The sequence below is a fragment of the Protopterus annectens genome, chromosome 5.part1, assembly GCF_019279795.1.
Source record: "Protopterus annectens isolate FY-2018-M chromosome 5.part1, PAN1.0, whole genome shotgun sequence".
NCBI classification, from domain to species: Eukaryota; Metazoa; Chordata; order Ceratodontiformes; family Protopteridae; genus Protopterus; species Protopterus annectens.
In genome coordinates this window covers 415,994,077-416,018,093 of record NC_056736.1, presented here as the reverse complement: position 1 = coordinate 416,018,093, position 24,017 = coordinate 415,994,077, and the positions used below count along the sequence as shown (strand labels likewise).

General features: G+C 40.4%; 1 protein-coding gene across 1 annotated transcript in view; it reads right to left on the bottom strand.

Moving 5' to 3' along the window:
• The window catches only part of ACE2 (angiotensin converting enzyme 2), a 366,082-nt gene that overhangs the window by 55,482 nt on the left and 286,583 nt on the right, over nt 1-24,017 (bottom strand). Inside the window, exon 15 of the mRNA XM_044072791.1 lies at nt 17,774-17,874. Within this exon, the coding sequence (XP_043928726.1) occupies nt 17,774-17,874 (101 nt within the window). The remainder of the gene's footprint in view (nt 1-17,773; nt 17,875-24,017) is intronic.

Below are 24,017 nucleotides of genomic sequence, written 5' to 3'. Positions count from 1 at the left end.
AAAATGAAAAGGATCTAGCATTGCTAGCGAACTAACATGGGAGATCCTCTAAAAGACCGACTGACAAGGTAACCTCTCGCTTCCCCTCGTACAAGCCGAAAATATCATATTTGAAACCTAATACATGCATAGATGAATGCAGAGTTTAAATTGTTTTGTCTGGAACTTCATTGAATGACTTTTTAAAAACCTCCTTAGCCTCTTCGAGGTTGTGCGCTGAGAACTGTATACCCAAGTGAGAGTAGATAAGGGTGCTGGGATAGCGCATTTGGAATCGTATTTGTTTTCTAATGAGATAGGCACAAAAAGGAGCTAATTTCTGTCTCTCCTGTTTAATCGGAACTGGAAGGTCAGGAGAGAGGAAGATTTTTGAACCTTTCCAGTCAATGGATTTTTTCTTCTTTGCTGCTAAGACTAATTTGGTGACATATTGATAGTTAAGAATCTTCACAAACACTGGTCTTGGAAAAAGATTGTTAGTTGCTGGTCTTAGGGCTCTGTGAGCTCGTTCTATAATTATCTTATCTAAGAGGGGTTCGTTGTCCAGGAAAATAGAAAAGATATCCGAGATGCTCTCTAGTAGATCCATTTGTGGAATATGTTCTGGGATACCCCTGATGATAAGGTTGTTGCATCTGGATCTGGCTTCGAGATCAATTAGTTTCTGTTGGATGCTCTTTATGGTAGTGTCATTATTTTTTTGATCTATGAGTAATTGAACAATTTTAATCTCATTGTCCAGTACCTTTGCTTCTGTTTTATCCATTCTGTTTAGAATTTTGTCAATGGATTCATTAAATGTTTTAATCTGCTGTGAGATTCCTTGGATTGCTGTCTGAATGGGCTGCAGAGCAGTCTTCAGATCCTCCATGTAAGGTGAGTCTATCTTATCTTTTGATGTTAGAGGTATTGCTTTGGAAGCCTCTTGTTGTTTGGTAGTTCTGAACCTTTTCGGGGTTCCTTCTTTTTCTGGGGAGGCTATAGCTGAGAATTTAGCTTTGGTAGATTGAGTATCCATGTGATCTAGCTCCTTTGACATGTTTATGAGAGATTTTTCAATGTTTTTTTTTTTCCACAGGGATACTAGGCCTCCGAGGCCTAGAGCACATGCAGACCAGACAAGCAGCAGACAGACAGATATATCAAGTACAATCCTGTACAGCAGACCCTCCGCAACCTCTCCAAGACGCATGAACAGTCTCCAAGTAAGTTTCTTGATAGATTAGTAAAGAAATTATATGCTGTGAAGACTTTGGATCCTTAAGATTTGTTGTTGTAATTCAGGTGAGTGGCAGAGTTATGAGGAGACACTGCTTATAGGATGGCAGCCATTTTGTTCTCCACCTACCTACCTACTTTTGAACCTGTGAACCTATGAATACAGATTGCAGGCATTTCATACAGTGGTGTACTTAGCATATTTGACACCTGGAGGAGAATTTTTTTAATACCCCCCCAGAGTTTTTTTCTAATACTTCCTCCTCTGTGACTTTTTAGTAATAATCATGAAATGAAACAAAATGGCCAGCAAGGAGCAAGTTAGGAGGAGTGATCAAATCCCCAAAAGACTCATGAAGCCTAGAGGGAGACTTGTCTCAAACAAATAACTAGTTTTAGAATTGTGGACTAAGCTAAATGTCAAAAATGCATTCTCATCTCCTTTGGAAAGTTGAGTATGACATTGACAACACACCCCTAAGAGCTGACCCAGTAGTTCAGGATTTTGTAACTTATATGGACAGTTGATCCCAAATTCTATGAAGAATAGATCAAGGTGAAGCAAACTTAGGGTCCTTCTGCAAAATTGTTAACAGCTTCAACTTGATTTTACAAATACACCACCCAGAGAGAGAGAGAGAGAGTAAACTTCAGCTTGGCCAGCTAAGAACTTGGTTATATTCAACTGGACGTATAAGAGAATTTAAGTACCTTTTTCTGCACTTTTTTTTAAAAAATACAGTATTTAAATTGATTTAAACTGTGTATGAAGGAGTGTTGAAGGAATTTTTAACTGAAGTTATTCTGCTCTTCAGTAACTTGAACTGAAGCTAGTGTTGGCTGAATTTTGTTATTTGCTAGTAATTACAGGTGTGGGGTAGCCACATTCTTTGATTTCCTGTCCTTGCATATTTAAACTGGTGCATGTGAAATAATTCCTGCTTTAAAACTTCAGCTTGGCCAGCTAAGAACTTGGTTATATTCAACTGGACGTATAAGAGAATTTAAGTACCTTTTTCTGCACTTTTTTAAAAAAAATACAGTATTTAAATTGATTTAAACTGTGTATGAAGGAGTGTTGAAGGAATTTTTAACTGAAGTTATTCTGCTCTTCAGTAACTTGAACTGAAGCTAGTGTTGGCTGAATTTTGTTATTTGCTAGTAATTACAGGTGTGGGGGTAGCCACATTCTTTGATTTCCTGTCCTTGCATATTTAAACTGGTGCATGTGAAATAATTCCTGCTTTAAAACTTCAGCTTGGCCAGCTAAGAACTTGGTTATATTCAACTGAACGTATAAGAGAATTTAAGTACCTTTTTCTGCACTTTTTTTTTTTAAAAATACAGTATTTAAATTGATTTAAACTGTGTATGAAGGAGTGTTGAAGGAATTTGTAACTGAAGTTATTCTGCTTTTCAGTAACTTGAACTGAAGCTAGTGTTGGCTGAATTTTGTTATTTGCTAGTAATTACAGGTGTGGGGGTAGCCACATTCTTTGATTTCCTGTCCTTGCATATTTAAACTGGTGCATGTGAAATAATTCCTGCTTTAAAACTTCAGCTTGGCCAGCAAAGAACTTGGTTATATTCAACTGAAGCTAGTGTTGGCTGAATTTTGTTATTTGCTAGTAATCTTAGTGGCATTGAAACTGCCCGCCCCTCAGCCTGCCTCTGGGCCCATCTCATTTGCTCACTCAACTGAGTGCAGTGAGATCATATTCTGATTTCAGGCACTCCTACTGTGTACAAAGAGAGCATCTGGGAAATAGAAAAAAAAAATTAAGCTTATTTCCTGCCTTTCTTGTTAAGTGGTGCAGACTATTTGTAGGCTTCTGAGCCCCCAAGCCCTTCTGTGTTTGAGGGAAGCCTTCTAGCTTGTTTTTTTTCTTATAAATAGCCAGTTTTATAGTTTCAGCACTCAAATCTGTTTCTTTGATCTCAGCACTTGTTCAGAAAAAAAAAAAAAAAAAAAAAAAAATTTCATCTGCTTTTACTGTACTTGTGTTTTTACCTACTTCTTTTTACTTTTGCATCATCTTAAAATACTCAATTGTATTTATTACTGCTTGGTGTAACTCATTCTAAGCCTTTTGGTTTAAACACTTGGGCTTCGGACCAGTTAGTTGTTTTGCACTGAGAGGGTTTGTGGTCTGCACTGTTGTGGCAGAACAGGTAGAACTGCTGATTGAGGGCTCAGTGTCTGTTATTCTAAAAGTGTATTAATTCTGGTTTAAGCACTTGGGCTTTCAAGCCAGTTATTTTACATTAAGAGGGTTCGTGGTCTGCACTCTTGTGGGAGGAGAGGCTGGACTCTGCCCTTCTGAGCTGGGAATTTCTGGTTAAAGGCTTATAGTGCATGCATATCTGAACTGTTTCTTACTGAAGTTGGTGCGCCTTGTTTGCTGTGGCATAGACTGGATTCGGGCCTGCTGGATCTAGCTTTGTTTGTGTAACTTGAGCACTAATCCAGACATTCTCTAAAGTATTCAATGGTATTTATTACTGCTTGGTTGTAACTTGATTAAAGTGTAGCTATCATTCAAGTCTTTTGGATTAAGCACTTGGGCTTCAGACCAGTTGTTTTACATTAGGAAGGTTTGTGGCAATCACTGTGGTGGCAGGACAGGTAGCTTTCATCCTTCTAAGTTGGGAACTGCTGATTGAGAGCCCAGTGTCCAAGTGTATTAGTTCTGGTTTAGGCACTTGGGCTTCAGGCCAGTTATTTTACATTAAGAAGGTTCGTGGTCTGCACTCTTGTGGGAGAAGAGGCTGGACTCTGCCCTTCTGAGCTGGGAATTTTCTGGTTAAAGGTTTATAGTGCCTGAATATTTGAACTGTATCTTACTGAAATTGGTTCACCTTGTTTGCTCTAGCATAGACTAGATCCAGGCCTACTGAATCTAGCTTTGTTTATATGCTTGTTGTTTGTTTGCTTGTTATTTCCCTGGAAGCTAATTCCACCTAATACGCAACTTCTCAGCTTCTGCGGATCACTAGTGATATCTGCATTGCTTACTGTACTTATTTCCTGGTTTCACTTGAAAGAAAGTTACTGTTTGTCGCTTTTGCATTTAGTTACTTGTAACACATTGCACTCAAGTTACCTGGCACTTGCTCACTAAAGCAATTATATAAGTCAGCACTAAAAATTAAAAGCACTACACCCTCACTCCCCACTGGCCCTTGTTTTCAATTAAGGATTTCCCAATATTATTCTAGCATGTCCAAAGGTCAGTTGTCAATCTCCTCTCCGGTCCAGCTGGTGAATCTGGGAATCTTGAGGCAATGTTATAACTGCCTCATGTACACAGACAACCCTCTCCTCCTCCCACATAACACAAATACTTGTGAGAGATGCAGCTATTTAGCCAAACTGGAGGCTGAGCTCTCTCAACTCAGGACTGGCAAGACCAGACAGGAGGAGAAGGCAACTACACACACCACAAAACCAGCCTCACATAATGCTACCACTCCACTGAATCAAACACATAAACACACAAAGACATACTCGGAGGCTCTGAGTAAAAATTTACCTAAACAGCAGAGGCCTCCAAAGCAGACACCCAAACAACTGCTACCTCAAGACACCCCACAAGCAACACATAAACCACAAAAGCAGTGTGCAAAGCAGTCACAGCCCTTAAGGCCAAATACAACACCAAACATACTTGTCATAGGTGACTCCATAGTCAGACACACTGACGTCCCACTCACCAGGCTGAACAAGGAGAGGGTCACAGTAAGCTGCCTATCGGGCGCTAGAATCCGCCACATAACACAAGCACTGGTCACTCCACGGCAAGTACAAATATGACACAGTCATTGTCCATGCTGGTGTGAACGACCTGAGACGTGCCTCCCTGGACTACATGAAAAGAGACATAGAGGAGCTCTCTGATTATGTAGCCCAGGCAGGTATGACCCTAACCCTGAGCAGTATCCTTCCTTCACCAAGAATGATGCCACAATATAGAGACAAGATGATCAGCTTTAACAATTGGCTTAATGTCTGGTGTCATTCAAAGGGGATCCAGTGTCTGTCTGCCTGGGATGACATGCTTGACAAGCCACGCTGCTGCAAGGGACGGCTTGCACCTGTCACCCTGGGATTCGGATATTGGCTAAGGCTCTTGCCACCCCCATAGTGCCTTTTTAGGCAAGGCTCAAATTCTAAACCTACCACCCTAGAAAACAAAAATGGGAAGAAACTGAGGGTAATGCTGCTCAATGCCAGAAGTCTAAATCTCAAAATGCACGCACTCGAGGCCCTTCTCAGTATGGAGAACATCGATGTCTGTGCTGTAACTGAAACCTGGTTCAAGGCTCCTGAGAGCACCCCGGCACTATTAGGTTTTACCTCATATCATGCGTTCGCCCCAAAACCCGGACCACACCACAAAAGGAGGGTGTATCCATATTCATAAAGGATACTCACACCTCCAGGTTGGTGGCAACGCATAAGCTTCGGAAACCATCCAGGTGCAACTAACCATAGGCAAAACTGCTCTACAAATTGTAGCATGCTACAGGCCACCCTCTCAAACTCAGGAACCCCACACAGCCTTCCTGAAGACACTGGAGGGTATAAATGTATCTCCAAACACCATCATATTGGGTGACTTCAACTACCCGAATATAGACTGGGAACATTACTCAAGCCCTAACTTTCTAGCCCAACGGTTCCTGGAGTTCATAAATTCAAATGCCATGGAACAGCTAGTCACTGTTCCCACGAGAGGAGAAAATATACTAGATCTCATTGTCACAAACATGGGGACAAAATGCTCCACACCGAAGTATATCCCTCATTGGTGAGATCTGATCATAAACTAATCTCACTGGAAATCCACATCCCGCCCCACCCCAAACAAAAGACCATAGTGAAGAACTTCTCTAAAGCAAACTTCACACTACTCAAGACTGGTGTGGTATCCTTCAAGGCCCCTGAGCCAGAGGAAACCACAACCCAAGCTGCGGAAGCCCTTACAAATGCCTTCTATGAACACCTCCAGGACTGCATGGATCAGGCAATCCCAAATAAAACCAAGACTCTTTCCACAAAGGGCAAGCGTCCAGTCTGGTGGACCCCAGCCATTAACAAACTTTACAATAAGAGGAGAAAGATATTACTTGATAGAACAAAATCCATATAAGGGAAGTCATCCCTGATCATTATTAGTAAAATAATACGAGCACTCATAAAATCAACTAAGGCCAATTTTGAGAGAAAAATTGCCATGGATTCAAAGGACAATCATAAGGCCTTTTTCAGCTATGTTAGGAACCTGGGTGGAAACTCACAGATATGCTCAGAATTAGTCCAAAATGATACAAAAATCACTGAACCCACAGACATTGCCAACATACTGGCAGACAGGTTCAGTGCAAACTTCACCCCCCTCCCCCCCCTAAAGGAGAGATAACTATCCCAGCCGAGTGTAGCCTCCCGGACATCTCAAATGCGCAGGTGAAAGCTGCTCTGTCTAAAGCTAAAAACACAGCATCAATGGGACCGGATGGTGTCCCCGGCTGTGTGCTACACGAGCTAAATGAGGAATTAAACCCGCACATAAGGCAGCTGTTTAATCTCAGCCTTACCACAGGATACGTGCCCAAGGAGTGGCGTGCCGCGACTGGGGTCCCACTCCCCAAAGGCGGCGCGTCTACGGACCCTGGTAATTACCGCCCCATAAGCTTAACAAGTCTAGTCTGCAAAGCTATGGAGAGGATCATAATGGAGCTCATAAACAAAGATATAGGGGACTTGCAGACATTGGACCCGACCCAGTTTGGCTTTGTCAAGGGAAGATCATGCCTTTTGAACTTGGTCGACTTCTTGAAACAGTCACCAAGGCCATTGATGAGGAAAGGCAGTCCATACAGCCTACCTTGACCTTGCAAAGGCTTTCGACACAATACCCCACTCGGGTATTGTAGAAAAACTTACCAGCTTAAATGTAAACCCATATGTCACAAGATGGGTTGCAAACTGGCTTAAGGACAGAACCCACAGGGTTAGAGTTGCTGGCGCTGTGTCAGACTCCAAGCCGGTCACAAGTGGTGTCCCACAGGGCTCGGTCCTTGGCCCCTATTGTTTGGCATCTACTTCTCAGAAGTACAGGCCAACATGGGAGGACTTTGGCTGACAAAGTTTGCAGATGACTGCAAACTGGGCGCCATAGTGGAAAGTGCATCGGACACGGATATCCTTCAGAAGGGACTCACGGAAACAGATAGCTGGTGCCAGAGCCATGGCCTGAAGTTAAACGCCAAAAATGTACAGTCATACCCTTCGGGAAAAACAAGGTAACCCCAAGCTACCATATAGGTGGCAATCCACTAAGCACAGAAGAGGTTATCAGGGACCTGGGGACCCAGGTTGACAGTGGCCTTTCTTTTGACACTCACATTGCTAAAGTGGTTAGAAAGACCTTCTACATTGCCCACCTGATCATGAAGGGATTCACATCCAGATATAGTGAGGTCATTGTTCCTCTGTACTCTTCACTTATCAGACCAATGATCGAGTACAATGCCCCATTCGGGATGTATCTCACCCGACATCTGCAGCAATTGGAGAGACCCCAAAAGTTCCTCACCAAAAGGATAAAGGGACTCCAAAATCTGTCATATGCTGCCAGATTGAAGAAACTCCAGCTCTATTCAGTCACATACCGTCTGCTCAGAGGTGACATGTGCCTGACATACAAGGCCATGTCCAACCCGGAATTAATGGACATGCTCCACCTCAAAAATCCAAATCCACCAAAACCACTAGAGCAAGCGACTTAAACCTTAGCACGGATATAAATAGGACGTGCTGGAGGGATAGATTTATCACTCAGAGACTCCCTATGCTGTGGAATAAAATCCTGGTCCATGTGAGGCAGAGCACCTCGCTGACTCTGTTCAAGAGAAATCTAGACCTGTGGATGGGAGATCGTAGGTTTACCCCGGGAATCATCTCTGTGTCACTGCTGGACAGAGGCACAACAAACTAATGGGCACAGTATTTTTTCATATAAGGGGTGGCGTAAGCCACAAAAATTTTGGCTAGGCTTATAAATGCCTTAGGGCAGATAGCCTAGTATAAAACTATGAACCTATGAACCTATGACTGGAGCATATTTCATGCAAATCCACACTAGTCATGTAAATTCAGACTATAAGCTAAGCAAACAATGTAAGAATAACTTGCAGGCCAAACAAATTAGGCAAATACAAGAATATTCAGTAAAATTGGGGACACTTTCAAATGTGCTTCATACAATATTCAAATTTATTTCATATAAATGCACACTAATCAAAAGTGCAGGTGTCTGCAGTTAACATTGCAGCCTCACAGCAAGAGGTTTACTGGTTCGATTCTCAGCTGGGTGCCTTCTGTGTGGAGTCTGCATGTCCTCCCTATAGTCACATGGGTTTTCTCCAGCTGCTCTAGTTTCCTCTCAGAACCCAAAGACATGGACCTAGTGTGAGTATGTGCATGTGTGTGCACCTTCTAAGGAAGGTTGGGCACTGGGCTGGCAACTTGAGACCATAAAGCTCCACTGCCAATTGTTCTATGGACCATTGTTCCACTGTAGCAAACCCTACCAGGAAAAGCCAAAAGAAGAAGCACAATAGCCATGAGTGCCCGACTTTAAACTCATCACTAGTTATTTCATCAACACACAGCTAGCTGCCCCCTGCCAAGAAAAAAAAAAGCATAAATATTCCAGCTCATTTCACACAAATGTGCACTAGCCATTCCTTAATCCCAGACTTAAGCTGAGCAAATGAAGAGGATAAATTCCTGCTAGCACAGTTAGCCACCCCCCCACCTAAAAAATGTCAATGTCTCACAAATACACACTAGCCAGCCTTTAAAATAATATGAAGATGACAAAGATACTGCCCACCTCCCCCCATAAAAAAGTATAAATATTCAAAATGATTCACACAAATGCACCTTAAGGGTGGAATTCAAACTGACCAAGTGAAAAGGACAAGTGACATTCATCCACAGCACAGCTGGCCACCCCCCCCCCCAAAAAAAGAATAAAAATATTCCAATTTATTAACATAAATTCACTTGCCAGCCTTAATGGCAGAATTTAAGCTGAGCAAGTGAAATGGCAAATTACTTTAATCCACAGCCCATCTGGCTACTCCCCCACCCCATGAAAACAAAAAACGGCAGAAGAGTACAATGAAAAAAACATAAATATCCAATTTCAAAATATTTAAGCAAATGCAAACACACACACACACACACAAACACACACACACACACACACACGCACACACACACACACACACACACACACACACACACACACACACACACACACACACACACACACTCACACACACATATACACACACTAGCCTAGCCACCATCTCCTTTCCACGTCTCCAAAAATAAGAAAGAAAATCTGGTTATATTCACATTAAAAAATGCTTACCTTCAGTCTGCTAGTCCACAATGCCCAGGCTGATTCACTTGCTGTGATTAATCAGTTCACTATGTTAAACAAAACAAAAAAAAAAACTTTTCCACTGCAAAACCTTCTACTGCATTATACTACTGTACAATTAGAAGGCTGCTGTTAATTAAATAACCATGGTTCTCTCCAGTCTTGACTGTAGTTCCTTCTGAGTTTCCTCAAGACCGGTACCTCTTTTCATGCATGGGCACACGAACACCCACAAGAGGAAGAAACGAAGCCTTTACTTCAGAGCCGGATCATGGTCAAATGGGGCCCTAGGCAGGGTAATCGATCAACCCCCACCCCACCCCCCGCAGCCATTCTAGTGTTCCATTACTTGACTATTTCTCCCCAGTTACCATAAATACTGTTCAAACCTCTCTGTATGCAGATTCTATTTTCTTCTTTATTTTTACAATGATTAATAACCCGTGGTGGTGGTGCTGCGGTAGCATTGTTGCCTCACAGTAAGACGCTGTCCGGTTCGATTCTCAGCTAGAGCGTCTTCTGTGTGGAGACATGCGTGGATGGGTGCACCTTCGTTGAAGGTTGTGCATCAGAGCTGGTAACTCGGCACGTAAAAATCAACTACCAATCATTAGCGGACCGGAGTTCCGCTGTGGCGACCCCTAATCGGGAAAAGACGAAAGACACAAACAAACACAAACAAAATTTTTACAATTATTAGAGATATTTGGTTTTAACTTAAAACTTTTATTTCAAATGTTATAGCACAAACACTGATAGACATTTGCTAAAAAATAGTCTTACAATGAAAACAGATTAGCATTAAAAGTAAATTTCTCTGCCTTTGAAATTTACATTTATTGAAATGGCATTGAAACCCACATTTAAAGAAAATGCATCTTACCAGAGGTGAATAAAGTTTACCTTTAGGCTGTTTTCAAACCATAGGCCCCTTGCACACATTTTTAAGATCAGGCATACATGTATATGTTCTTTGATTCACCTTCCTGATTGTATTAAATTATATACCTTGAGTGTTTTAAATGTGTAGTTTTGAACATTTTTTTCCAGTAAGCAATGAAACAAAAAGTATGACCCAATAATGACAAAAGTGCCCATTTCAGAACATTCCAACCATAAAAGGCCATTCAAATTTCTATAATTACAATCCACCAAATCAGTCAATATGCACAGTCTCTGCATAAGTAAAAATCATCTGAATATCTCCACATTAAAGATCTGTAACTAATAAAGAGGTTGTTTTTGGCAAACAATATATTTCAGTGTTGCCCTTGAAGAATAAATTATGTTACATTTAAAAGAAAAAAATGGTTAGCTGGTAATATTGTAGTAGGGAATAAATGGCAAACTGACAACAGAACAATAGTTATTAGTCATCTCATCCAAATGAGGATGCACTCAGGAGAGCAACACCCCCACCAGCGGATTGTCTCTTTATTCTTGTTCTATTGTTAAGGGGTTGTAAGAATTTGGTAATTCAGTTTCTTTTTTTTTTGGGGGGGGGGTACTCAGAAGAGATCTTAGATCATAAACCCTGGTTCTTACTGTAGGGATTCCTCCATGAGTATGTTATTCCATCCCTGTATGAGTGCATTCTTAGATGTTTCCATATCCTTTGCATTAACCTGAATTCATTTAAGATGAGAGTCAAGCTTCTCCAAGGATGTGTCCTGTCAATACTTCTGTTCATAATTGTCATAAACTGTATAAAATTAACTATAAAAATGACACTGAGGTGTTACGGATGTCCAGGATCCAGACTTAGCAGTGCATTGTGGATGTCCAGGACCCAGACTTAGGAATGCATTGTGGATGTCCAAGATCCAAGGCTTAACAGTGCATTGTGGATGTCCAGGATCCAGACTTAGCATTGCGTTGTGGATGTCCAGGATCCAGGCTTTGCAGTGCATGACTGCTGTTTGCAGATGACATCGCTCTTTTAACAGTATCTGTCTGTGGTCTTAGATAAGCACAACATTTAAACCATATTGGGCAAGGGGCAAATACAATTAGTCCTTCATTTAGGATTTTACAACTGACGCAAGAAGTGTGAGACTGACAAACGGAAGGGAGAATGTGAAAGAAATTTGTCAGTTTTAAAATATTCTTATGTTAATAAAATAGGAGCAGAATTTCTCAATAAAGCTATTAACAATTAGTAAGTCTATCTCCTATCTTCATCTATAGTCATGAGCTGTGGGTAATTACCCAAAGAACAAAAATCACAGGTTCAGGTACTGAAAAAATGGATTCCCCACATTGCCTCTGGGCTTACTTTATTGCAATGTGAGGATCTCAGCAAACCATCCCTGCTTCAGACTATAGCTGCCAATGGTTTGTTATAGGACAGCCATCTAGGGTGCTTGATGCAGAGAATATGGATCCCACCACCATAACTCCAGATAAAGTAGTTCTAGGAATAGAATACTGGGAGGAGGGCCTTGGAGAGACACAAGACATAAAAAAGGGCTTATATCTATCTATCTATCTGTCCTAGAAGTTATTAGTATTTCTCCAGAATAATCAGAAATCCACCGATACTGAAAGTAAATTTTGTTCTACCCTAATCAACCCGTTCATCAAATACTCTAACCAAGAAAAGCAGCAGGACAGTGAAGTCAAATCAGCCAACACAATAAATAGAATTGGCCCCAACAATCATAATATTTTGTGTTCATGGATGAAAACATGTATACAACACCAAAGTGAGTAATTTCATATCCTTCTCTTCAATCCTGCATTAAATAAAACTCATCAATACATCTAGGCAATCATTTTCAGAAAATGAAGTTCTTGTAACTAATATGACCTCAAATGCAACATACAACTACAGTATAAATAAAAAGCATAAGGTATGGGTCACATGACCTCATATTACCCATATTATATCTGTGCTGCATGACCTCATATTATTTATATTATAGATGTGTTTCACAACCTCATATTAGCCATAATATCTGTGTAGCATAACCCCATATTAGCCATATTATGTATGTGCAATATCAGCCCATATCAGCCTTATTTTACATGTGATGCATAACCTAATATTAGCCATATTATATCTTTGTTGCAATACCTCATATTAACTATATTGCACTTGTGCTGCATGACACCATGTTGCCATGTTACGTCTGCGCTATATAACCTCCCATTAGCCATATTACACCCGTACTACATGACCTCATATTAGCTATATTATCTCTGTGTTGCAGGATCTTATATTAATTATATTACACCTGTGCTGCAAGGTAGCATGTAGCCATGTTATATCTGTGCTGCATGACCCTCAGTAACCATACTATACCTATGCTACATGACTTCAAATTAAACACATTATATCTGTGTTGCAGGAAGATATATTAACCATATTACACCTGAGCTGCATGATATCCTGTAGACATATTATGCTTGTGCTGTACAACCTCATATTAGCTGTAGTATGCCTGGTCTTTCTGATTTCTGCTGCCTAACAGCTGATCTTAGTCATTATTTAAGATTCTTGTGCTTACTTTTTGAGCCCTACACCATATGTTTCTTTCCTGTTTAAAGGACTTTTTGATACCCTTTCTTTTCATCTTATGTTATTAGATGAGGGGTTGCCAGCTAATGAAAATAAACATCTGAAAAGCTTTCATTTATCTGTTTCATTGTTATCGTCTGGAATTAGCAGCCTTCTCTGGTTTGGGGTATGTGATTCTGAGGCCTCCATGAACATGTTCGTCATGTACCACCCCTATAGCAGGATCTAGTCAAATCCATGCCAAATGTCCCATTTTGCATTTAGCAATTTATGCATGTATTTAACTTTGCTAGCTGGGTAACTAAACTTGGTCCCATGAACATTTTTTTTAGCCATTACCTTGGCCAAAGCAAAAAACATCTTTTCAACACCAGAAGCAGTAACAACATTTCAAAACAACATTTATAAACAGACTGCCACCCAAAGTCTTTTTACTTTAGTAATTCAATGCACATTTCGCCAGGTTAGCTGTTTAGATTTGTTAGCCTTTATATCCATTGTGATTTTATTTTTTAACCCATTAGATGTTTACCTTATAAGCATATAAGTAACTCCTTACTAGAAGTATAACTCCAGATACTATCTGGGCACTTCAAAAATTAAAATGTGACTCCTTACAAAAAAAAAGAAAAAAAAAACAGAAAATTCTGAAACTCATTGTCACACCATTTTTGCAAAGGGAGGAGTCAAAGCCCTTTTGTACTCCAGATATGAGTGGGGCTGTGCCCCTACATTTTCACTATTTATGCATACTACCGCTGAAATCATTCTACCTTTGAGAAGGGAGAATACTCCAAAATACCACATTTTCAGAGTTAGTACATATTATTCCCAAATTGACTTACACTGCTCAGGGGAAAGCACTTACATTCCTCTGAGTTTGAACATGCACCCCATAAATAAATAAACAAATAAATAAATGAGGTGCTTGACTGGCAGCTTATGCAAAGGATGCCTTCCAATTAGTGTAGGATGTTAAGGTTATGAGCTGCTTCCTATAGTCCAGGGCTTGATTCCCTTGGCCTCCACTTGTCTCCTGAGTGACTCTAAGTAACTCATCTAACCAGACAGTGCTCCTAAGCTGAGTCTAAAAAAGGCATATATAGATCAGTGCTCTAATCTGATTAACAAATACAAATAAGATATTTTGACATAACCACCCCCACCACCTCATAACAACCTGCTGTTGTTGAAAGGATCTGACCATTAAATATAATATAATTTATGCCATGCATTCCCATGACTCTTGTATGCAGCCCCCCACTCAAACATGTTCTTCCTTCAATGGCTTTGACAAACATACCTGTCCTCTAATGCTGACAGAAACTAAAATATTGTTTTGGCATTTAGAGGCAAAAGACATGGCTATACTCCATATTTTTCAGTGCTGATAGTTCACTAATAAGTGCTCCAAATCATGGGAGCTTATCCAAGATTGTCTGAGTGTGTAACATAACTAACATTACATTCTTTCTTTAGGAAGTAAAATGCGAAAGACTTCAAGTTTATCAAAACCATTGGTAGAAGATTATACAGTGTTTAGCAAACAATGGCTATAACTCCATTATGACTAACACATTTATCTAGTAGCTAATTTCTAACGCAGCTCCTCAGAACTAGAGATTACCTCAGATCATTGTTCTTTACACGTACAACTAACTGCACTAGCCCACTAAACATTTGTAGCAGTTGCCAGTTTCATTTATAATCAAGATTCATCCACGACAGAATTTCAAACCAGATGGTAAAACTAGGCTAGAATAGTCATGACAAGAATAAGAGATGCATTTTCCAGGGATGATTCTACCTTAATAAGGCCATTAAAATTTAGAAGACAATTCATTCAAGTCTTAATGGAGACCTCCTATAGATATCATTGTAAACCAATAACAACTTCAGATACAAATGTATTCTATATAAATTAGTTTTATGAATATTCATTGGTAAGCTCACTATACATGAGTGGCCTTTCCAGGGGAATCTGAGTAGACTGCCTGTTTAAGTAATGTGCTTAGAATGATGAAGTATGGAATAGGAAACCGAGACAATCAGAATTTAGGATTCCCACGATGGTATAAACACAGTGTAGACATAATCTAATACAAGCACTAACTGAAGGATTTCCCCATTGTGAAGAAAAGGCTTTTTAACAAGTTTTAAAGAGTCTTAGTAAGAGATCTTATCCCACAGAACTTCTTAGGAAGGAATATGATCCCATAGGCCCACATTGTCAATAATAAAGTCGACAGAGGTTCAACCTCTGGGCCTCTTCTTTTTGATATCTACATATTTTGCTTGTAGATATCCCTGCTAGCATTTCTAATACATTGTCTTTTCTTAGAAGATGCTACACATGGAGGGTAATGACATCTTTACCAACACCGACAGCAGACTCCTCTGTCTAATTCAAAAATTAGAAAGTTAGTTTCATTAATTCAAGTTCATTTCAGAGCAGTAAATCCTACCACCAGCACAAAGTCAATTGCCAGTCACCTGTGTCTGCAGGAAAAAATAAGGGATTTGGGCATACCTCTCAACCTCCTTGCACAAGAAATGTGGACAAAGCCTAAAATAATTGGGGGGGGGGGGCAAAGGCCCACAAATAGGGGCAGATTTTAAATATTGTTCTTATAAAATTAGGAACATGGTAGAATAACAGGTTTTATGTTAGCAAACATTTTCTGAAGGATATGAAGTCTGAAACGCAAATGTGTGTCATTATGTAGTGACCACAATATTTGATTTGCCAGAAAACCACAAATGTCATGAGGAACAAACCTAAAATATGAGACAAAAATCTAGATATTCAGCAAAAGCCTGGACAGTTGAGAGGTATGGAATTGGGGATTCTGGTTGACCTAAACTTCTCCACACCTACTATGTTATATAGATAACAATGCAGACAGCAATCCTCTTGGTTGCACAAACAAAGATATCAGTTCCAGCAAAATGAAGACCATACCACCTCAGTACAAGTCCTTGCTAGGTCTTGACTAAGAGTACCATGTCCAGTTTTGTGGACTCCCACATACAGTAGCTGCACACTGTGTAGCATGTACATAGGGTGCATGTCCTAGGCCTCCACTTTTACAATTCCAATTGATGACAATGTTATAACAGAAAGTATTTGAAATGTCAAGTAGAAATTGGCTGACTGTGATCTTCACAAAAGTCCATGAAAGAAACACTACAACCCTTTATTACCTGGCACCATGCCATTTCTATGCTAAAAGGATGAAAATGAGAAAGATGAGGAACATATGCTCACAATCCAGTAATCAGTGACTGGAATTCCTTCAAGACAAAGTAATCAAATTTAAATATGAAAAAGAAGACTGGAGATGTCAGAAGGATAAATATGTTACAGAAAGCACCCCCCTGAGATACCACAGTGTAGGTTTTACATCCCTCATTGCATTCATTAATTATATTCTGCTAGCACTAAGAAAAGCTGTTGCATTGACAATAAGCATTCAATGTACAAACAAGCAAACAAAAATAAAACATGGAACAATGAAGATGAATTTGAAGAAAAGACACATAAATAGTATGTAACAGGTGTAAGATACTTTACAGACATTTAACTTAATGTAAAGACTTTTTTGCTATGCTGCATGCAATGTTTTTATATTCCCTCTGAAACAAGACTATCGGAGTTTGTAAATCGGCTGATTTACTATGCTTTTTTTACAAAAAAAACATAGTATATCAGCCAAAAGCAGGCAGCAGGAACGGAAGAACAGGGCGTCCCTCGCCGAGTGATGTCATCATGACATCAGAAAATGGGTAGGAGAGGGGGTGAGATGGGCGGGATTACTGGTGACACGAGGGGTGTGGCTTGACTCTGGTTTTAGCCATGATGAAAGGTGGCAATCCTAATTTGAGTTTTAGACCATGTCCTTCAGAAAGTGCATGGTAACACAAGACATTTTATTCTAGCAACATTCTAAGTTTAGTTATTTATTTATTTATTTATTTATTTATTTGCATTTGTTTACCAGGAAAGTCTGAATGGGCCAGAAGCCCATTTTCAGTGGAGGTCCGGGGAGAAAAGCTCGACAGAAATTTAAGCAATATACAATAATTAGATAGTACAATAGTATACATGCAGTAAGATGCAGAACACATACCTTCTTGTTAGTCTATACAAAGTAGTATTCAATACAGTTTTCTAGTACATACAGGTTCAAAAAGAAAAACACAAGCATTTCAGTGAAGTTCACTTTGAGAAAAAATAAAGTTAGTAGTGTCTACATATTAAACAATAATTATGACCAAATTAGTATAATATTTAAAATTTGTCTCTATTTTTGAGACATTGTCCCCCATTATTTTTGTTTTTGTCAGATTTTTTGTGCTAAGAAGTGGAGAGCTATGACAACCAATTTTCTGATAACTATAAACCATCTCTGGACTGGATTACCAGCATCATAATCAGAAACTTTTGTCTGTGCCAGTGGGCCAGTTACACAATGTCTATTACATAATAAAACCAGACAGCAACTATTCCATGAAATACAGAGCAAGAAATGTTTAATGTAGATGTTCTAATTAATGAAAACAATGTTCTACTTACTCAAAATTTAGAACCTGATTTTTGGATTCTTTGAAGTATTTCCTCATGGCATAGGCCACAGTTGATTTGAAATAAAACATTTCACTCTCATCCCATTGATACTAGAAATGAAACAAAATATGGTGTATTAGTGTTAATGTTAGCAGCTTTGGCAGGTTTGATCTTAAGAGTTCATTTGTGTAAATATATTCTAGTAACTTTTATCATTTTTAGCTTAAATGATGAAATACTAACAATGACACTTATTTCTTTATATCCCTACAGTTAATGAGGAAAGGAAGAAGTAAGTTTGGTAGACAGATCCCAGTTACAAAGAAATATGGCAGAATAAGCTGAACTATCTATATTACGTGAACCTAGCAAAATTGTAACTACTTCTAAAGACAGCATTATCACCTGTTTCAGGTATATTTATTTTATTTTATTTTATTTTATTTTACATTTGTTGACCAGGCTAGTCTAGCTGGATACATGTCCTTTTTCAGTAGAGGCCCGGGGAGAAAAGCTCCAGAAGAAAAGAAGGTACATATAATATACAAGCATAAGTAAATGTTATTAACATAAGAATATAACAAACAAAAAAAAAAAAAAAAAAAATTGGCTTTACATACTGTTTAAAACAGGTACAAAACTTATGTAGATAGTCTAACATGGTTACATTGTGAAACCTTAAGGGGAGAAAGATCACTCTGGGTTGGGTAGAGGCTTAGGTGGTCCTGGACATTTGATGTTAGTCTGGTTTAGAACAGGGGCATAGCCAGTGGGACTTAAGGAATTCTTTGAGGTGATTTTTGAATTGATTAAGAGAGGTCATGAGTCTTAGGTTGTTTGGGAGGGAATTCCAGGATTTTCCAATGGAATTGGCATAGAGAGCTTCACCTCCCGAGTTGTTAGATTTGATGGTCTGTACCTGGAGACTTTTAGATGATCTGAGGCACGTAAGGTTGGAGTAGGGGGTAAGTATTCTACTCAGTGAGGGGGTTTTGTCTGGTTGGTTGATTATTTTAAATGCCTCAGTGAGTTGGTTGAGTTTGAGAATATTGGGCAATTCTAACCATTCAAGTGTCCTTAGGTTTAGGCAGTGGTGGGTACGATAAGGCATTCCCATTATAAATCTGGCTATATGGTTATAGGCTGTAGAGAGTTTATTGAGCTCTCTCTTGTTAAGGAAGGAAAGTATCGGGGAGGCATATAGGAGGGTGGAGAGGAGGTGGGTGCGAGCGATAGTTAGTTTGGTGTGTGGGGTTAAGAAGTTCTTTATTCTATACATGGACCCGAGTTTCTTGTTTACCGACTTAATGGTCAGGCTAACGTGTGTATCAAATTTAAGCTTGTGGTCAATGGTCACACCTAGTACTTTGGTGTGGGAGACAGGTTCTATAATGGTGCCATTGGTGGAAGACACATGGAAGGTTGGGTTATTGGCATTTGGAGGTTCTTTTCCTTGGGAGGTATTTAGAGTGGGGAAAAATAGTAGTAACTTGGTTTTGGTTGGGTTGAGTAAGAGTTTTAATTCTGAGAACCATTTTTCAACTATGGTAAAGCAGTTTTGGGTTGTAGCTTGGAGTTTGGGGAGAGAGACGTCAGAGCAGATCAGGGTGGAGTCATCTGCATATTGAATGCAGGTGGCTTTGGGAATGACTGAGTGAAGATCATTTATAAAGACAGAAAAGAGAAGGGGACCGAGAATAGAGCCCTGGGGAACACCAATATTATTGGGGAGTAGGTCCGATAGCCTGTTTTGCCACTGAACAGCTTGTTTTCTACCAGAGAGGTAAGCATTAAACCAACTTATGGTTAAATTGCTAAGATGAAGGGTTTCCAGGGTATGGAGCAGCTGCTGGTGATTGACCATGTCGAAGGCTTTCGATAGGTCAAGAAAGAGAGCGGAGGATATTAATTTATTATTGCGGTTGTAATTGACTGAGTCAACAAAGGAGAGAAGAGCAGTGGTTGTGCTGTGATGGGGGCGAAAACCATGCTGGGTGTTAGACAAGAGGCTATTAAGGGTAAGGTGGCTTATGAGTTGTTTGTGAACACAACATTCCATAATTTTGGCTAGTGGAGACAGTATTGCTATGGGTCTATAGTTGGATGTGTCCGTGGAGGTCCCTCCTTTGTGGAGAGGGATGATATAAGAGATTTTCCAAATTGAGGGAATGGTAGCTTCAGTTATGGTTCAGTTAATCAAGATTGAAACGGGATATGCTATGACATCAGATGCTATTTGTAAGTATTCGGCTGGGAGTTGGTCAGCCGCAAGGGTGGTTGGTTTGAGTTTTTTCAAGAGAGTGCGTACATAGGAGGTAGATGTTGGTTGTAAGTTAAAGGAGGGGTGAGTAGGATCTTTAGTTAAAGTTACAGGTGAGGGAGTAGAGGTAAGCTGACTGGCTAGGGACTGAATGGTCTCGGTAAAAAAAAAGTTAAAGGTGTTGGCTATTTCTTCTGGATCTTTCCCTATGAGTTTCTCAGGGGTGGGGGTGGTAGATTTGCCTGGATGAAGGAGGTTATTGAATCCAGCCCAAAATTTTTTAGGGTTATGCCTGTGTTTATCCTGGAGGTGACAGAAATATTGTTTTTTATCTGAAGTAATGGCTGCTTTGGTTGAGTTTCTAAGCTGTAGGAACTTGGTGCGATCTAGGGGAGTTTTAGTAGCTCTCCATTTGTTCCAGGCCTGGTCTCGGAGTTTAATTTTGGTTTTAGTATCTCTAGTTAGCCAAGGTGCGATTCGTTCCTTAGTTCTGATTAGTCGCTTTGGGGCATGGGAGTCAAGTATCTTGAGGAATGTGTCATTAAAGTATGACACACTCTCATCTAAGGGTAAAGTTTTTAGGATGGACCAATTACATGATTTGAGGTCTGCAAGAAATTGGTCTGGGACAAATTTCTTACTATTTCTAACTAGTCTGGTTGGGGGGGGTTAGTAGGTGGACATTTATGTTTTATAATAAAGGTAATAAGGTGGTCACTAAGGTCATTGGGAAGGGTCCCTGTGGTATAGTTATTTGTACCCTTGTTAGTAAGAATCCAGTCAATGATACTCTCTTTTTGTTGAGCATTTCCAATTCTAGTGGGAGATAGAATATTTTGGGAGAAATCATGTAGGTTGATGGGGTGAGGATTTGAGTGCACGGAGCAGAGGGACCAGTCAATGTTGAAGTCCCCTAGTACTATGGTTTCTTGAGGGTAGTTGGTGGCAAACCAGCTAAGAGTTTGTTCTAGGTTTTCTAAGTTTTTGCCTGGTGGTATATAGATTACTATAAGATTGATACTTTTTTGGCTGTTTAGGCATAGCTTTATGGCAATCAGTTCTAGGTTAGAGACTTTGGGAGGTTGGAGTGGATTCAATATGATATTCAATGAATTCTTGAACATGACAGCTATTCCCCCGCCCTTTCTAGTTGTCCGATCGGCCCTAAGGATGTTATACCCAGGTGGGATAATTTCTTCAACCTTAGTGCTAGGTTTGAGCCATGTTTCCGATAGACACATGATGTCAGGGGAATGGGTAGCTAGCATAGCATGTAAGTTGTGAACCTTGTTATTAATGCTTCTTAGATTGAGGTGGAACATAAGGAGGGAGCCAGCAGGGCTTCTGGCGGATTTCGAGGAGTTAGGGCCTGGGACAGTGTTAGGACCTGGGATGGGGTGGATGTCACCATCTTTTGTGATACATTTTTTCAAGTGGTCTAGTAGTTTTTGGAGTTTAATTAGTAATTTAAGATTAGCTTTAGTTATGGTTGCCTTAGGGTGGCAGAGGGTAGGATGTATTCTCTTGGAGATCGGGTTATTAGCAGGGGAGCTCCTGATAGGGCTGGAGTTTCATATCTGGTTAGAAGATAAGGAATAAGAAGGAGTAGTACTATGAAGGGGAGGATAGCATATGAGTTTCTATCCATGATATGGTGAGAGGCTGGTGGGTGTAAAGGACTAGGAGAATTTCCTTGGTAGAATGGGAGGGCAGGATGTGGGTGGGGGAAGTGACAGAGTGTTAATGGAGAGAGGTTGGTAGGTGGGAGGACAAGGAGAGAAATCTTGGTAGTATTGAAAGTCAGAAAAATGGGAGGGAGAAGTGTCAGAGTGAGGGACAGTTGTGATTGGTCGGTGGCAAGTGGGATGGGCTGGGCGACCTAATAAATGCAGAGGTAGTGGGGGCGGGTGGGATAAGGGGGCAGGGTGGGGCACGGAGCGAGCCCGAGCATAGCGAGGGCGGAGCAGGGAATACACCACAAGGAGTTTTCCTGGGTCTTAAAGGTAACCGGCTATAGTTTCAGCTTGCCGTTTTTGCTGGACATAATTTTAGCAGTATAGTAACAGAGCCTGATTTTTAGAGCAGATACTGTCCGATTCCTGCCAATGGAATGCTTCCAGACTAAGAAACTTTAGCTAGGATGTATATTTTACCCTGAGTCACTTTGGGTGTTTACACTTGATTTACAGTTATTAATTGAAGACTGGTCTGTGCATTCGCACTAGGAGGGAGTCCTTCAATTCAGCGACGATAACCTGGGTGCCACGCAGTGAGCAGTTAGCATAGGGTCTATCTATGATGAGATAAGGGAGAGAGACAGTGGCTTTAGTATCACAGTATATGGTGTTCTGAGGCTAATGAGATTCAGACATTGCACATTGCTAGAGTCTTTACAGAAGTAGTCAACATTTAAGTGGAACGATTACAAAGCACCCCCATTCAACAGGTAACACAGCACAGTAAACTTTGTATGCGTAGCTACTAGCTAATAAGACTTATCCATCTACACATTGACTGTGATAAATACAACGCTGTGTGAAGCTACTAGCTAATAAGACTTGTCCATCTACACATTGACTGTGATAAATACGATGCTGTGTGAAGCCAACAGTACAATCAAACACTACAGTATAACCGTAGTAGTCTAATAAACAATTACGTTAAGCAAACTCTTGAAAGCTAGCTAAAAACGAACAGACTGAAGTTTTTTCTGTTTTAAATACAAATTGTCTGAAATTAAAGCGACGCTGTGCAACACCAACAGTACATTCAACCCTGCAGTATGTGCGTGAAAGGAAAGCAAACACTCACGCTTAGCAGTACACTGGATACATTGCAGGAAATAACAATATTTCAATATTTTCTTAGTTTAAATAGGTTAGTACATACCTAGAGGCAAGGAGATGCGACCAGGCAGGAGGGCAGGACAGTACATGTACTTTTCAACGATCAGGAAAATAATGGCGGAAAACTACTGGGGTGTAATGTAACTTCTCTGACGTCAGGGAATACACCACAAGGAGTTTTCCTGGGTCTTAAAGGTAACCGGCTATAGTTTCAGCTTGCCGTTTTTGCTGGACATAATTTTAGCAGTATAGTAACAGAGCCTGATTTTTAGAGCAGATACTGTCCGATTCCTGCCAACGGAACGCTTCCAGGCTAAGAAACTTTAGCTAGGATGTATAGGTTCATAGGTTCATAGGTTCATACTAGGCTATCTGCCCGAGGGCATTTACAAGCCTAGCCCATAGTTTTGTGGCTTACGCCACCCTTTAGTATGGGGAACTATACCCATTATTTTGCTGTGCCTCTGTTGAGCAGTGACACTGAGGTAATCCCTGGGGTATATCTGCGATCTCCCATCCATTGGTCAAGATTTCTCTTGAACAAGGCCAGCGAGGTGCTCTGCCTCACATATACCGGGATTTTATTCCACAGCATAGGGAGTCTTTGGGTGATGAATCTATCCCTCCAGCACGTCCTATTAATAGCCGTGTCGAGGTTTAAGTCTCCGCCCTTGTGACTCTGATGGATCTAGAATTTTTGAGGTGAAGCATATTCATCAAATCTGGGTTTGACATGGCCTTGTATGTTAGGCAAAGGTCACCTCTGAGCAAGCGGTGGCGACTGAATAGAGCTGGAGTTCTTTCAGTCGGGCAGCATAGGACAGATGTTTGAGACCCTTTATCCTTTTGGTGAGGAACTTTTGTGGCCTCTCCAGCTGCTGCAAGTGTCGGGTCAGATACATTCCGAATGGGGCATTGTACTCAATCATTGGTCTGATGAGTGATGAGTATAGGGAGACTATGACCTCCCTTGATCTAGATGAGAATCCCTTCATGATAAGGTGGGCAATGTAGAAGGTCTTCCTAACTACTTTAGCTACATGGGTGTCGAATGACAGACTACTATCAACCTGGGTCCCCAGGTCCCTGATAACTTCTTCTGTGCTCAGTGGATTGCCACTTATTTGGTAGCTAGGGGTAACCTTGT